The 18,235-nt window shown below is 31.4% G+C and overlaps 1 protein-coding gene across 1 annotated transcript; it reads left to right on the top strand.

Moving 5' to 3' along the window:
* Nucleotides 1-3,868: 3,868 nt before the first annotated feature.
* On the top strand, nt 3,869-17,480 carry LOC134723556 (galactoside alpha-(1,2)-fucosyltransferase 2-like). The gene is made up of 3 exons (XM_063587138.1): nt 3,869-3,986; nt 14,101-14,147; nt 16,084-17,480. The coding sequence occupies exons 2-3, from the start codon at nt 14,102-14,104 to the stop codon at nt 17,166-17,168; spliced, it is 1,131 nt and encodes a 376-aa protein (XP_063443208.1). The 5' UTR covers nt 3,869-3,986; nt 14,101; the 3' UTR covers nt 17,169-17,480.
* Nucleotides 17,481-18,235: the final 755 nt, after the last annotated feature.

Raw genomic sequence — 18,235 nt, 5'->3', positions numbered from 1 at the left:
AATCTACGAAAATGTCAATTGGTGTATGTCTACTTCGTGCACCAGAAACACAATAAAATAAAAAAAAAAATGCAAAAGAAGAAACTAAGATGATTAATTTCGAATTAAAGGTTTCGCTTCGTAATAGTCGTCTTATGTTTACATGGTTTAGTGGCAAAATGAATTTTGATTAACTTATTTAAAAATTGGAAAGAAAATACTAAGAGAGCAATCTTAGATTCATAAATTAAAAAGAAAACCAGACAACAACACCATGAACAGCATCATAAGCAACACGTGAAACAGATTCATAGATACACTAAATGAATTTAATTGTTAATGAAACTCACAATTTTACGTTTTTAGACTCCAATTCTATGTTTCGTCAACTTGATATACCTCACAATTATCAACAAACGCGTTAACATTCAAAAACAAAAAACATAAAGTAAACAAAAAACGGAACTATTATCAAATCAAAAGACAACTGTTTGTCTTACACTATTAATTAAGTCACAATAAAATTAAATTATAAAAACTATTGGATATAAATAATCTATTTGACAAATGGATGCATTGGTCCCAATTTGGTCGAAAATAGATGGTCGGTATTAAATCCAGGAATAAATCTACGAAACGATCTATGGGTTTATGTCTACTTCGTGCAATATAAACAGAAGAAACACAAACATGCAATAGAAGAAACTAAGATGATTAATTTCGATTAGCTTTTCGCTTCGTAATATTCGTCTTATATTTAGTGGCAAAACGCCTTTTGTTTTCTCATCTAAAATAGGGGAGAGAATACCAAGAGAGCAATCTTAATCATAAGTTGAAATAAATCAACAGACGACAACACCATGAACAAAACGATAAAATTAAGATTAAACTCAGAAACAATCAACAGAAATCTAAATTATCATCATTCGTTAGGTAATCAAATTAGTGCGTTATTATTGAATTGCATACAGAAGGGGAGTTGTGATATTGAAAAGTAAAATCACAAAAATACTGAACTCCGAGGAAAATTCAAAACGGCAATTACCTAATCTAATGGCAAATCAAAAGCTCAAACAAATCAAACGAATGGATAACAACTGGCATATTCCTAACCTGGTACAGGCATTTTCTCATGTAAAAAATAGTGGATTGAACCTGATTATATAGGTAGCGAAACCTCCAACTTGTATGACAGACATTTAAAACATTCATAGATGTAAGTTTCTTTTAAGTGCAATAGTTTAAAACTATTTGACTTCTCAACCCTTTACACAAGTTTTCCTTATGCTAAATTTTTATATAGATTTGAAGAATAAATTTACGTTTGTTTGATAAGAACGTATTCAAGATAACAAGTATGTGTTCCAAGTATACGGATGCCGCACTCGCACTATAATTTTCTGTGCTCAGTAAACCGTGAATTTTGGATATAAACTCTACTTTTACATTAAAATTAGAGAGATCTTATCATAGGGAACATGTGAACTAAGTTTCAAGTTGATTGAACTTCAACTTCATCAAAAACTACCTTGACCAAAAACTTTAACCTAAAGCAGAACGAACGAACGGACGGACGAATGGACAAACGAATGGACGAACCCACAGACCAGAAAACACAATGACTCTCTACTGTCGTAGGTGGGCATAATAACTAGATAGAGAATCCCTTTTCAACTTTAACTTAAATTAGCTATTAACATTATGTATCTGCAAAAATACTTTAATTCAAGTAAACACTCTTTGGAACTATCAAAGTGCTGGCTTATTTGTTATTTGCAACACGTTTTTCAATAAATAAAAATCTGTAATCTGAAAATGCAAATGTGCTACTCATACTTTCGGCTTCTTGTACTATATTCAAATGAGGCAGAATTAATATAGGAGTAAGAAAGAAAAACTGAACCTGATAGCATATTCGTTAACCTTACGCTACGCTTTATTTATATATAACTGTATCTCATTGCAAGGTTGCTGACCCTGTTGAACGTGTATATCCCATGCGAACTTGGTATATATCCGACCCTGAATTTAACATAAAGGCCAGCGATATAATTTATGAATTGACAAAACTGTCTTCGATGCATGATTATTTTTATCAGTTGTTTGTTGCTTTGAACTAGCTGTCAGATAACTGCAAGGTCTCTCAGATCTGTTCCTATATAGTGTCGTTTTGTTGTCGGGATGTACAAGTACCCGGCCACTTTCACTTGTATTTTTGTCCATCTGATGTGTTAAGCCTTATTCAACTGATTTTTATAGTTCGTTCTTATGTTGTTCTGTTTTACCACTGTCTAAAGGTTAGGGGAGGGTTGGGATCCCGCTAACATGTTTAACCCCGCCAAATTATTTATGTAAGGGCCTGTCCAAAGTCAAGAGCCTGTAATTCAATGGTTGTCGTTTTTTTATGCATGTGTTATATATTTGTTTTTCGTTCATTTTTTATTATAAATAAGGCCGTGAGTTTTCTCGTTTGAATTGTTTTACATTGTCATATCGGGGCTTTTTATAGCTGACTATGCGATATGGGGCTTTGATCATTGTTGAAGGCCGTACGGTGACCTATAATAGTTGTTAATTTCTATGTCATTTTTGGTCTCTTGCGGACAGTTGTCTCATTGACAATGTAGAACCTGATTATTAATAACATATTTTTTTTGATACCTGTCATACATAACATTGATATAATTTGGTTTAAACCTCACCTTAGTAAAAATTGCAGTTCAACCAAATTTGTAGATCTTTTTTCAAATCATACTAAACAATGCATATTTTCAACTTTTTTGAATGATGAAATTTTGTGACATTATCTCCGGTTTATTTTCTGGAAAGTGCAAATGTGTTCCGCATATATATATAAACACCAGTAGTGTACCGATTTTCATAGTATTGTAGTAATTAAGTTTGAATAATTCTTTACCAAAATAAATAGAAAATGCGAGGGACTCTCTATATCACCATAGCACTATATTTCATATGCAAAATTACATAAAACAACTAAATTGTATGGCTTATGCATTATTCTAACCGTACTACATATATCTTATAATTTCATTATTCGGACAGCATTAGATTTGTGTTTAGGGGCAGATGGGAGTTAAGCAGAAGCACACATATAATCCCTCTAAATGTTCATTTACCTGCTGTCTGTGTAGTGAAAAAAATGTACATAGCAATAATCTTAAACCAGATAAAATAAAGTGCTGCCATCGCCCCTCTTCCACTCTTTTAATCGTAAAAAGTATAATTTTTTAGTAGGTTAAATCTTTTAAAAAAATCGTATCACTATGCTGAACGGTATTTTTACATTTTCAGCACTTGTTTTCATACTGAATAAGAATAACATTTTGGGTACTGGGTTCAATGTTCAACCAATTAATCAATATAAAAGAGAATATTTACCAAACAACGATATCTTAAACTATAATAAATAACATGGTAGACTATTCAAAACGTACAGTTGTAAGACTGCACTTTGTAAAAACAGCTGAATCACAAACCACGCCTGTGGGGATATATAATGTCTATAGATATTCTGTTTTTTAACTACTGGTTTCCATATATGATCTCTATGATGCATATCAGAGAAACATACCTTCGGAATTTCATCAGAACAAATGCTGTTGGATAGCAGAAAAATGATTAGTAAGACTCACAGTAAAGGGGAGGATAGCACATAATTTTAGTACAAGTTTTTTAACTCTTAGAAGTTCAAGGCATATAAATGATGAAATTATGACGCACCAGCCTATGTTTTGCCTTTTGAAAAAATTAGGAGTGCATATGAACTTGAATTTCAGGATAAGTTTTCAAAGTTCATAGTCAAAGTGCACAGTTTTAGGCGTAAAATAATTACGACAAAATACATATGTATTTAATTAAGACATCTATAAAGACCCGTTAGATATTTTATAACATGTGATTTCTAAAGACTGGTAACGACTTCCTCATTTGTTCAATCTTTGTACACAAATGTAAGATTATGTATATAAAACCGGTCGACGTTTAAGGTAAGATTTTAATTTCTTTGTATTTTTAATTGTGACTTGCTTTAAATGTCGCTCAAATTTATTTGTTTTATTTGTATTTATAAGGAAATAGTTTTGATACGGATTTTTGTTCTTCCAATTTATGATCCTATTCCATAAATGTTGTGGATAGAAGGGAACAAAATTCAGCTTTAGAATAACTCGAATGACAAACTGCAGTCAATAATAATTACACTGTTGTAAATAATGTGTCCATATGTCTAGCAAATTTAAACAGTGTTTACTGATCATTTATTAAGGTATTTTTTTTTGGTATTATGGTGTCCTTTGCTTATTGTTATGTCTTCAGTGGCAATATACAATAATGATTTTTAAATTTACATGCCGTCCTTTTATTTATGTACTGGGACGTAAAAAAAATCCCAACCATACTTGTTTTGATTTTTTGAATTTTTGAATTTTTGATTCAACATTTTTATCTCGTGTCTCCACTCGTCACAGTTATCACAAATATATAATTAAACTACCAACAAGGTAAGCGTTTTAAATTTTAAAAATTAAATGAATGGTAAAATCAGTATGAGTCTTATATTTTTGGCGATTAAAATGTCGATTCGGATATGATCGCTGATTCGTTTCTTCATGTTTTCAATGTATCTAATGATGTTATTGTATCAAACTGAAATATACTTGGATTCTTGTCATGTTAACCAATAGACCACTTTCGAGTTCATCCGTCACCGGAAAAAAACTCGTCAATTATACGCGCCTTTATCACCGTCATCTGTGCGTTTAGGGGCGTCGTCACTTCCTTACAATGTTGAGCGAGTGGTTGGAAAATTATAATTCTATATTGTACGAATTATTCGGCAAATTGAATTCTGAAAATAGACAATCAACACTGCTGTCATTAGGGAATTGTCAGTAAGTACCTATAGAGCAACCATTATTTCTAGTTTATCCTGCACAAAAACGATCACTTTGACGCTTTATGAACGTAAATAGTGCAGGGATACAGGCGAGCCCCTCTATCTGGTAAATGACGTCATAAAGGCGTGCATAATTGACGAATTTTTGCCGGTGACGGATGAACTCGAAAGTGGTCTATTATGACTGTTTTGATTGCTGACACAACTTTGTCAATATATAAAAAGGAATATTGCAAATATGTTTTGGAAATGCATATATTATACAAAACGATTGAATTGTTTTAGAAATGATATTTCACAAATAAGAAATGATAAAATGATAAAATTGCTAAGTGGAGCAAGAATTATTTACTTTTCCGGATTATCTGAGATTACCTGTTGTTTTGTACAAAAGGGTTCCATGTTGCTCCTGTTAACTGTTGGTTATTTAGATGGGTCGTAAATACCGTAGCAGGCATTGTTTTTTCAATTTAAAATGTTCACACTCGATTTACTTTCAATGTCGAGCGTTTGATTTTATCGATTCTTTTTTACTTTTCTTGAAATTGTGATTTTCTTAGCAATATAACCTGTTGTACTTTAAATGATCAAAGGCAGTTTTTACAATGTCTCTTCTTTTGTATCTAGCAGATGATAGTAGGTTATCGATCCCTTCGTAGTAAGCTATTCACACGTGTTCTCAAAAAGTCATGAAAGGAAAGTACGAAAACAATTACTTTCGGCAGTATGCATGGATAACTATATAATTTATTCGACTGACATTCAAGTTGACGACACATCAATTTTTTTATTTTATGGAGTAGTTTCCCAATTTTTAGATAATTAATACCACAGTCCCACTTGGCCACGATCGCACAACGACCTGTGGAAAAAATGAAAATTTTTATGATCGTTATACGATCGTGTAGATCGCAGAAAGGTCGTATCACGATCGTAGTGAGGTTTTCAAGATCGTGGTGAGCGTGGCCAACTTTGAACATGTTCAAAACAATCATGGTGCAGTCGTGACGAAATCAGGTCGTAGTAGAAGCGTAGTGAGAGTGCAAAAAGATTACAAAGGTCGCTGAACTATCGTAGCAAGAGCGTACCGAAAGCGAGATTCTGTTCGAAGAGCCTGCGCTACGATCTCACAGCGACGTCATTACGACGTCACTTCGACCATCACGTTCTCACCGCAACCCCACTAAGCTTCCACTATGACTATACCACGCTGTTCACGACCATAGTACGATCCTAGCACGCCCTTGCCGTCCTCATCACGCTCTTCTTACGAATTGACTTCGTTCATACTACGACCATCATTCTCATTGTCATTTTCACATAAAATATATTAAACTCTCCAGTTTTTGTTTGTCTCTATGTAATTAGAACCATTTTCTCTAACGGCGCAACCATGCTTCTCGTTTTTATATAGATAATGCCGTTGGTTTTCCCGTTTCAATTGTTTTACATGTACACTAGTAAATTTTAGGGCTCTTCATAGTTTGCTGTTCACTGTAAGCAAAGGTTTCGTGTTGAAGGCCGTACCTTGGCCTATTATGGTTTATTTCATAAATTGTTACTTGGATGAAGAGTTGTCTTATTGGCACTCATAGCACATGTTTTTATATCTATTGACACATCTGTGTCGTCTCTGCTATCGGTAACTAAAATATCGTCATTTGAGCTTTAGGGACCAGCAAAAGGTTGTAATTTTGGTTGCCATCTCTGTTTGATCAGGATTCGTTACTATCGAAGCTCCCCTTGCCTCTTCATTTGTTGGCATGAATGTATTGTTTCCGAGAAATCTACGTATGAATCGGAAATAAAAGAAATAGAACACGATGGTGACTTTATTATTGAGAACGTAGCAAGATCGCGGTATAAACGTAGTATACTCGTTGTAAGAAGCTGCTACAGTACAACCTGTGACATTCTCTTAGTTATGTCCACCCTCTTGCATGGTCAACATCCAATGGTGAACATTTATTGGGGTCTCCCATCTTGAGATGTTGGCCATTTATTGGGGGTCATAAAACATACAAATTTAGGTTGATGTTTTATCTAATTATGTTACCTGTAAAAATCAATCAGGGTTGAAGTTTTCAGCTGGTATGATACATTAATATTTACCTGTACAGGTAACTCAGGTTACTTTTAAAATTGACATTTCACCTTTTTGGGGGAGTGTAGAATAAATTATTCTGTTATTTTTTTTTTGTCTTTAATCTTATTTAATTTTTTTATTTGTATTTATTTTTTGTCTTTGATCTTATTTAAATTTTTTATTTGTGTATTTGTTTTTTCAGTGCATTTTTGTTTCTTATTCTTTTAATTTCTTCTTGGTAAGAATCTCGAGAAGAAAAGGCAAAAAGTCAAAGATAAAGTCATTGACTAGCATTTGAAATACAGAGACTTTTAATAATTTTAAGATTTATATAATGAAATTAACGGTACCAATTTTCTTGCACCAGATGCGCATTTCGACAATACATGTCTCTTCAGTGATGTTCGTGGCCAAAATATTTGTAATCCAAAGCTTATATAAAAGATGAAGAGCTATAATCAAAAAGGTCTAAAAAGTATAGCCAAATTTGTGAAAGGAATCAGAGCTTTGCATGAGGGAGATACATTCATTAATTTCTAATATTTTATAACAGTTAATTTTAATAACACAAAAAAAATTCCGTGTTTTCATGTATAAATGTATATGAGAACACCTAACTAACATGTCTAATACTAATCAGGAAAACTACAAGTATCATTATATGGTTTAGGAAAAAAACTAATTTTGTTTATCTAATTTTTTTTTCAAATCTTCAAATAAGAGTTGTGCACAAACAATCACTGAAAAGACTTATTTTCCAAATTCCCACCTAGTTATCATCAAATTTTGATAAATGTTCATTAAAAATGCTAATCATACTGAATAATGTTCTTATATAAGAAATAAACCAAACTGAAGATAACATATTTAATAAGTTTCAAGACTATTTCTTTAATTAATTTATTTTCATAAGATTCACTTTATTCAAATATTGAATAAAGTGAATCTTATGAAAATAAATTAATTAAAGAAATAGTCTTGAAACTTATTAAATATGTTATCTTCAGTTTGGTTAATTTCTTTCAAATATACAGTGCACTTCTAAAGATGGTGACACTTTTATTGGCTATTAATTAAATACTATTTTTCCCCAGTGTATTATATTGTTGATAGTGCTGGACTGGCATGATACATATTCTTGGTATACATTTGCAAAGAATATTTCACTCAACCTAGGCCTTTTAGATAAAATTAATAATTGCAGGGTATTAGATGAATTAAGACTTTTAAAGTCCTTAATAAAAAATTAATTTAATGAAGAATAAAAACTTATGATTTAAACTGTAAACTTGATTGTGTACATAGGTAGAGAATTTTTGGTCATAATTTAAAAATAGAAAATAGTGGACAATATAACATACATGTATAAAACTCCTAGAAAGGATATAATGTGTAAACTGCCACTTATCGGTCAATGAAGAACACCTATTCCTTGATTTTATAATTATCAGAACATCTTAAGATAATTTTTTTGAAAATTATTTACCGTTTCATAATAATGTCGCTTACTCAGAAACAAAAAGTAAAAGAACTGCTTAACCTCTAAAACATGGATCATGTCTAAAATATTATCTGACAATAAAAACATTATCAAATTTTGCTGTATAAATGAATATTTCTAATATTTATATTTTATGCAATATTTAGAGAAATAAAGAATTGCCTAAATTTTATTTAGCATAAGTCCTAAAGACAATCTTAATCATATGAATGCAGTCTATCTACAATAATAAACCATCTTAATTTTAAAAAGATAATTTGAGAAACACCTTGTCAATAGAAAAAAGGCAGGCATTGTAAATGTTTGCAGTTTTATTTAAATACAAAAAAATAACTTTAATTGATTAAAAATTATTTAAAAGGTATAATATTACAACTGAATATTTTTTTTATTAAGCTGTTTTTTCAACTAGTTTTATTTCATTTTATTTTTTAATTTCTTGTCATAATCACAGCTATTAAATTTGACAAACACATACATATATTTTACCTGAGACACATGACCTGTAAGTTATATAATTTAACACTTCAATGCATTCAAGATTTCCCTTTATCCTTGACTAGTTTTTGATTAATACCTTGTGTATTAAAAAAGCAACAGGGGGTATGATGATGAACATAAAGGGCCACCATGGTGAACATATTTTTTATGGCCACCATTAGTAAGATAAAGTCACAGGTAGTACTGTATAATCGCAGTGGAATCGTGGTAAGATCGTTAAGCAATATGAGAACTCGTGGTATGAGAACGTGACGAGCGTAGCAAAATCTTGATAAGCGTAGTGAGGTCGCAGAATAAGCCCGGTGAGATCTTGGTATAATCGTAGCAGGGTTGTTGTAGAAGCGTAATGAGGACGCAGTAGCATCGTGAAAGCAACGCAAATTTACATTTTCGTGCCGCTCAAACCGCGACCTCACAACGATCTGAATTTATTTTAGATCGCGGTGATCGTGGTGCGATCGTGATGTAGTTGGACTGGGGCTTATCTATACATTTGAGAAACAATTCACGCATGTTAATTTTCGAGATTCGTTGCGTCCCGTGTTTTCGTATATGTAAAAGTACACAACTACATACATTTCTTTTAAAGAATTTGCATTAATCGTGATATAAAAAGTGTGCATTCAATAGTCCTTATTACAACTTTCTTAAAATTTGACGATTCATACATAAGGCTCGTTTTCGTGATCCTTTAGTTCGATTTCTGAATTCCTCAGAAAATATAGCACATTTCTGTCGTCTAAAACAAGGTTATCAGTGGACTTAGTTGTGTTTCGCTCAAATGATTGCTCATCAATAATCATTAAACTGCATGCAACGATAGATATCAAATTGAATTTCCATGTTACATCTGAATTTGGAGAGTAGGAGATAAGTATACTAGTCAACAAAAGAAACGATACACAACGTTAGAATAAAATTTATCAAAATGTATTAAAACTAAAGCAAAAAGAGATACACTATGTTCAAAAGCTTTCATTGCAATGTATGCACATATGATAATGAAAATCAAAACGTTTCGGAAAGTTACTAAATATGCTAATCAAGTTATGTTCATGTTGTAACTAATGGGTTGAAATATATTTATTTTTTACTTTGGGTAAAAAAAGTGTTTTTTTGATATCTCAAAAAATGGGAAAAAAGATAAAAATGTTTTCGTCTCAAATCAATGTTTTAGATATGAAAACCACACACTGAAATTTTGAACTTTTCGAATTAGTTTTAAGATTGTAAACGTTTCTTTTTTAGATTTCACTTTACACATACTGTCAATGATAAATCAATTTATAATGTTTACATTTTAACGATTTTTTGTGAAGCCGAGCTTTGCTTTAAAAATAAAAAAAAAACTGTACGATTTTAAAAAAAAGAATTGATGGCAAACATTGTCTTTATCTTAATGGGGTTGACATCATTGCTTTGAAGTTCTGTTTTTAAAATTGTTGTTTTATGTAAATTTTGTCAAAAAACTTGAACTGCGCCAAATGACGCCATGAAAGCAAAAAAAAAAAAAACCTTTTTTCAACGGATTTATATTTCCATGGTCATTAAATATTACAACCCTCAATATTGGTCATATAAACAGCAAACTTCATCTTTTATTTGATAAAAAAAGTCGTGTATCGTTTCTTTTGTTGGCTAGTATATATAAGATTAGCTAAACATAAGCTCGTCAGTAGGATTACCTTTTAAAGTAAAAGATTGTGCTTAACCACTCCCTTCAGATGAATTGCTTTATTTAGCATTAAAAAGTTCCAAGTCAAATATATTGGATTCATCCTCTCTTCCCCGTTAAAAAAATACTTCCAAAATTTCTTAATTTTGAAACCCCAATGAGACTTAAAAAAAAAATAAAAAAAATACCAAAAACATATATTATGGGACTCGTTTAACAATGTTGAGATTCCCTCCTCCCCTTGGTAATACACCTTGTCGCTTTGTGAGTGTATACACCCGAATAAGGTCTTTAAGCCTACCTGTGTAATCGATCGATTAGCGTTTACCTACGTTTCGTCTTAAAATGATTACTAATAGGTCGTCAGTTCCATGATATAAATAGTGCAAGACTGTTCATGCGATTTTTAGATACATTCAGCTTTTAAAAAGTGTCCAAATTTTTTTTCTTCTTCAGTTTTATAGAAACAAATCCTAGATCTAAGAATGGGGTGCATTCAATGTGTATCTGTTTAGCAAATACATCGGAGTAAAGTGTATCACTTTATGTAACATCCTCCTTATTTTTATATAATCAGCCACTCATTGCAATCCATAATGATACACGTTAATGACAATTGGTTGAAGGTTTACGCATTAATAAGTACAAATTAATTGTGAATTGTGTAGTTATATTTACAGTATCACACGTCAAGAATATCAATTAAATGTCAATAATATAAACATTTAAAAAAGAGATCATTGTTAAACAGTTCCTGTGTAAATGTGTGTTACCATGGTTAACCTAATAAGATAAACGGTACCATTTTTTTCTGCACCATATGCAATCAATGTCTCTTCAGTGATGCTCGAGGTCCAAATATTTGAAAACTCAAAGCTTCTTAACACGATGCGCTAATGTGTGTTACCGTAGTTAACTTAAGCAACGTACTGGAAGTAAATGTACTTTAGAAGTGTTTTCTTAATTTTCATGTATTCAATGCGTTATTCATTAGCAATTTACTTAAAAGTCATATGAAACGAGCTTCTTGAAATTTCAATGTTAGCAAAATTATTGAACCATTGCAATTGTATATACAAAGAAAAGTCTTGCATGCACTTTTTTTTTAAATATTTATAACACATGTATAACGTATTAACGAAATATTATGTTTCATTCAGTGGTCATATTTTTTTATATTTTCTATATGTTCCCATTTTTGAATTAAATTTTTCCTTGGCAGTTGTTAAATAATTTGTTGTAAAAATGTGTTCATTAAAAATCTGTTATCTTTATTCACCACCAACATCACTTGTGTTTACAATTTTTCTTCACAGTTTTCCCCTTGCACTTGTGCTTTGCGGTGGTCGGAGTAATCACGAGAGGTCTCTTGTAAATGTCACTACATTCGGGAAAATATCGGCGGGTTATTGTCTGGGAAGTCAATAATTCAATATCGTTACATTTATGGAGATTGTGATAATATAAAAGGATTTTTTTTTAGTAAAAATCACATCTTTTACATGTTTTAGAGTAAAAATTTGCATCTCAAGTATATAAAACATGTTCAACTTTTTTTTAATTTGAAGTTTCATATTTCTTTAATTTTTAAAAGACACATTCAATTAAGAAAAGAATGCCCTTTTCCCAGATAGAACATATACTCTCGGTGTTATCATGGGAATGTAATACACACTCCTTATAGGTTCGTTTGTACCTTTCGTTAAAATGTAGGAAAGTTCTATTTGACTATTTCACTATAAATGAAACCGAAATTATCCTTAGACGGATTCATACATTAACCTGGTATATACATGTAAGAAAGGTATTAACAATATAACCGATGTCTACGGTAAATAAATAAAAAGAACTCTTCGAATCCTGAAAAGAGCAAACATTAGACTAAATCACCGACCGGAACGAGTTAAAAACAACTGTCATTTTTCTGCCTAAATTCCTAAGGTAAATTATCCGAAAAAATTGTAAAAAAAATTTGGTTAAACATGGTATTTGATACTAGATTAACCTGGTATATGATGCTAAAATTAACCTAATAAATGATACCGAAATTAATCAGGTACATAAACCCATCATACATACCAGGATTGAACTTTTATATATGCGCAGGCGCGTTTCGTCTACAAAAGACTTGTTAGTGACGCTCGAATAAAAAAAGTTAAAAAGGCCAAATAAAGTAGGAAGTTCAAGAGCATTGACGACCAAAAATTCTTAAACGTTTTACTAAATATAGCTGAGGTAAAATATGCCAAAATAAAACTGGTATAAGATATAAAAATTAATCTGGTATATGATACAGGAATAATTTTGATATACGATATTAGAAGTAACATGGCAATTGATACAAGTATTACCTGTTTGAAAATTAGTGCCACTTTTCTGTATCGTTAGCGATCTCATGTGTACAATTATTGGCAGGTGTTTATGAAACTACTATCATAGGTTAATATCAGAAATGTTTCGGTAGATTTTGAAAATCAGTGCCGATGAACATATTGTTTCTTCGTAAATTGTTTTGCTATAAATTAAGCGATTAGTTTTCTCAAATAAATTTCCTGTCGTAGCCTTTTATAGTCGACTATACGGTATGGTGAGGTTTTTTTTCTCGGTTGACTATAATTGCTTACATCTATTTCATTGAAGTTTGGTGGATAGTTGTTTCATTGGCAAACATGATAAATATCCTTAATATTCTGATATGATACTAGGATTGACATGGCATATGATATTTAAATAATAAAATATATATACCTATAATTTACCTGGTATATAATACTAAAATTATGGTTTATGATACTTTAATTAACCTGGTTTATAAAACTAAAATTAACCTGGTTTATAAAACTAAAATTAACCTGGTTTATGATACCAGAATAACCTGGTTTATGATGCTTAGATTAACCTGGTTTATAAAACCAGAATTGACCTGGTTTATGATACTAAAATTAACCTGGTTTATGATACTATAATCAACCTGGTTTATGATTTACCAGGTTTGTGATACTATAATTTACCGGGTTTATGATACAATAATTAACAGGATTGATGATACTATAATTAATCTGGTTTACTATACTATAATTAACCTGGTTTATGATACAATAATTAACCTGTTTTTTATACTATGATTTACCTGGTTTATGATACTTTAATTAATCTGGTTTCTGATACGACAATAACCAGGTATATGGTATCAACGCTTAAGATAAATCGAAAAGTAATCAGTTCATTAATTGATCTGAATTATATTAATTGTTTGTGTAAATTTAGTTTTGATAATTAACCATATTCAAAACATAAATAATAAAGATATCATAACTCACACGTTCATGTGTTCATTTTATTAAAGGCAATTCTTCCATATCTTTTTTTAAACTAACAATGAATAATGATTAAACATATTTTGCTTTTGTTCATATACATTGACGTTATTTATATGGTTATAGGATGACACAGAAACTGTATTTGTGGATGATGGAGAGCAGAAGAAAGTGTAAGTCTTTATATATATATATATATTATGATTTTCTCCCACATCCCAAACAAACCATCAGAAGATTAACATACACTTGATTGTCATATTACCCGATATAATCATAAATTTGATATAGATAGATAGCGAACATGTTATATAAATATTCTATAGCTTGCTTTCTAAGGAGGAAAATGATAACATTGAATGGAAGTTTTGTTTTATTTCAATTTATTTCTTTTATTTTACTTTTTACATGAATGTTTCCGTGAATCCATGATTGATTCAGTTCTTGCAAAATTCTGACAAACATTTAGAAGATCGGTTTTCAGTGTTTACAGGGGAGGTAATATTGTGTCTCTAGATGAACAAATATGATCAATGAATGAATTCTGGAGGGAATTATCTTATAGTATTTCCTCTTGTCTTTGTCAATTTTGATTCATACACTCTGCTTTATAAAGAATATGATAATATAAAAAAAAAGATGTGGTATGATTGCCAATGAGACAACTATCCACAAACGACCAAAATGACACAGACATAAACAACTATATGTAACCATAAGTCTACCAATAGTTTTATTGGGTATGCTTTTTCTTTAATAAATATATATATATTTGTGTCATTTTGGTCTTTTGTGGATAGTTGTCTCATTGGCAATCATACCACATCTTCTTTTTTATAATATAGAATAATATTCCTTACTAATATTATCTTTTTATGTGTTCGATATTATTAGTTATCTTACCTCCTATACATTTATAGTAATATCATTGGTTTACAACAACCACGTGGAGACTTGTAAATTTCATATGGGGTTAGTAGGCATAATGTATTTGAATACACGGTTAGTAGTGCTGTTACGTTCCTTTAGGGAAACTCCATCATCAAAAATATATGCATAAAAATCATTGTTTTTAAAAAAGCTAATTATATATTACAAGCGAACGTTATTATATAAAAAAGAAGATGTATGTTATAGGTTGGCCTTTGTGTGTGTATAGAGCAATGGAAGTAGGTTCCTTATATTGAAAACTTGATCACTTTGATAGGTCACTAGTCCACATGTTAGAATAGTTGGTAAGATGAATTCGTCACACAGTGTGGTAATGACATTATGCGAAAATTCAATCTGGGGTTCATGCTTTGCTCTAAAAATGGTTCCATGTATATCGTATCAGGTCTCTAGCACACTATGTAACTAATATGGGTTTCGAGCTTTGCTCTCACCCAATATGAAATTTACTGACCCCATTGATATTGTATTCGGTCACCAGGACACTATGTGACTAATGCATGTACTACATAGTATGATAGTGGCCTAATACGATATACATGGGGTAAGTAAATACCATATGGGAATTCAAACGAAGTGTGCTAGATAAATATTGTAAAGTAATACGATATATATATTGTATGAGGCGTATGAGGTTACATATGCATGTGGGGTCAGTGACTTCTATAAGGGGCGAGAGCATATTATGTCACTAGCTCACTGTGTAACGAATTTATTTAACCGAACATCTTAACATGTAGAATTCAGACTAGAGGCCTATCAATGTGATCAAGTCTTCAATATCAAGAATTTACTAATATTGGTCTATACAAAAACAAATGCCAACAATAAGCTTTTAATGTATGTTATTAATTTGTTTCATTCGTTCATCATTAAAATCTTCGTCTGTTAAACCTTTCAGATTTATCCTCAACACCGTGTAGTTTTTACAAAGGTATGCAGCACTACTACTAACCGTGTATTGAAGTAAACCACGCTTACGACCACCATATGAAAAAAACACAGTTCCAATAGTTGCTTTCAACCAATCACATTCCTAGAAATGTATATTTGATAAGATAATGAAAGGCACATATATATGCAATGTGTTATTGTAAACTTGTTTTCTAAGCATACACAATAATATTGTATTCATTTATTATTTTCATTGTGTTTTAGGTATAGTAATCCCGTTGGTAGCTTGTGCCGTTGTGTTGATCTTTCTCGTTTTTCAAACGACATCTAATACGTTCCGATTTTTTGAGGTACTCAATTATCAGTATTTCATGTCTAATAGCAACTCGACGAAAAAACAGTCAATAAACCAGATAGGAAAAACCATACCAGCTCTATCAAGCAAAGCTTTTATAAAGCAAGTCAATTATACTTCCACTACTAAACGGTTGCAAACATCGACTGTTAATCCTACACTTGCCAATCTCACTCATTGTTTATGTCCGGTGTTGATGCTGGGCTTAGGAAACATGATGTTCCAATTTTCAACACACTTTGCTGTTGCTAGGTCAAAAGGTATGCGGTTAATTATCCCTAAACATTCGGAGTTAAATCGTATATTCAAACTCCATGACATTGAACTATGGGATAACATAACCATATGCAGCAAATTTACTGTCCGACTAGAAAAACAGAACTGTGCATTTGACAAAAATCTATTGAACTTCAACAGTTCTCAAAATATAAGACTATATCCTTGTCTACAGTCTTATAAATATTTTGACAACTATACAACTGAACTGAGGAAACAATTTACATTTAGAGACCAAATACCCCAGGAAGCAGAAAATGATCTAAATCAAATAATCAAACGACACAATATAGGATCTAGAAGGGATATAACTCTTGTCGGTGTTCATGTACGCCGAACAGACTGGTTGAATAACCCGCATGGTTATAATGTAGCAACACCACAATATATGACAAAGGCCGTGCAATATTTTAAATCAAAATATCAAAATGTAATGTTTATTGTGTCATCTCTAGATATGCCATGGACTAAAGCTAATATGCCTAACAACACAAAACTTGAATATTTATCTAATCCGAAAAGGGAGGTAATCGTAGCTACTTTAGCGTTATGCAATCATACAATAACAACAGTCGGATCATTTGGCTGGTGGATAGGATGGCTTACGGGAGGAGAAGTCACATATTTTAAATGGCCCGCAGTAGAGGGGACTCTCTTACGAAAACAGTACAGCAAAGATTACTCGGATTATTTCTACCCGAATTGGGTAGGAATATAAACGATTCCTGTAGACTAAAATATTTCTTAATTCATTTAAAAACGTTTTATTTTTATATATATATACATATATATATATAAATAAAAGGTTTTTAAATGAATTAAGAAATATATATTTAAAACACTTGAAGTAAATACATGTGTATAGTGATACAGCGGTGTGATCTTTGACTAGAGTGATTTAAGATGGTATTTTGGCACATGATAACATGTTATCCTTTTTTAAATTACGTCACAACAGGTAAACTAGCAAAAAAGGAATAACGACCTCGATTATGATGGCACCCTAAACGGAGTTGGGGTGACATCTTGTTATTCTTTATGGCACCCTCAACGGAGTTGGGGTGACATCTTGTTATTCTACGTTTCTTTTTTTTCTTTTTATTTTTATTCTTCCACACATTTTGTCCATGCTATTTCTCGGAATTGGCTTGAACAATATTGATGAAACTATGCCATAATGTAGTCCACTATCTGAAATTGTGCAAACGGGGTATGGCATCATCAAGATGGCTGACGTTGCCATGGAAACTAAACAAATGTGAAAAAATCCAGTTTTTTTGTTTTGGTGAACTGTTTGTATATGCTTCAACTCAGAATCATTATATTTTAATACAATGTAGGTGCCTACTATATACAGGTGTTGGATGAATTTGGTACTCATTGGAACTACTGTGTTGCCATGGAAACTACACCAAAAATTTCAAAATTCTCAAAATACTCTAAACTTCACGAAACATCACAGTAACGATGAGCAACATTGGAAGATGTGGCATTTGAAGTTGGAATTTCCAAAATATATCTTGTTACCATGGACATGATGGAAACAATGCTTAAAGGTCAAACATTTCAAAAAAAATAAAAATGCTGCAAACTGGATGAAACTTTTCAGTAATGGTCAATGGCATAAGCAGAGTTGCATTTTGAAGTTGGAATTTTCAAAATGGCCGCCGTTTCTATGGAAACAGCAAAAAATTTCAAATTTCAAAATGCTCCAAACTTAATGAAACTTAATAAAAATGATAATTTGAATGTGTAGATGCACTCTTTGACTTTGGAATCTTCTAG

The sequence above is a fragment of the Mytilus trossulus genome, chromosome 6 (assembly GCF_036588685.1).
Source record: "Mytilus trossulus isolate FHL-02 chromosome 6, PNRI_Mtr1.1.1.hap1, whole genome shotgun sequence".
Taxonomy (NCBI): Eukaryota; Metazoa; Mollusca; class Bivalvia; order Mytilida; family Mytilidae; genus Mytilus; species Mytilus trossulus.
Note: the sequence above shows the minus strand (reverse complement) of the source record. Positions and strands in the feature narration are given on the sequence as shown.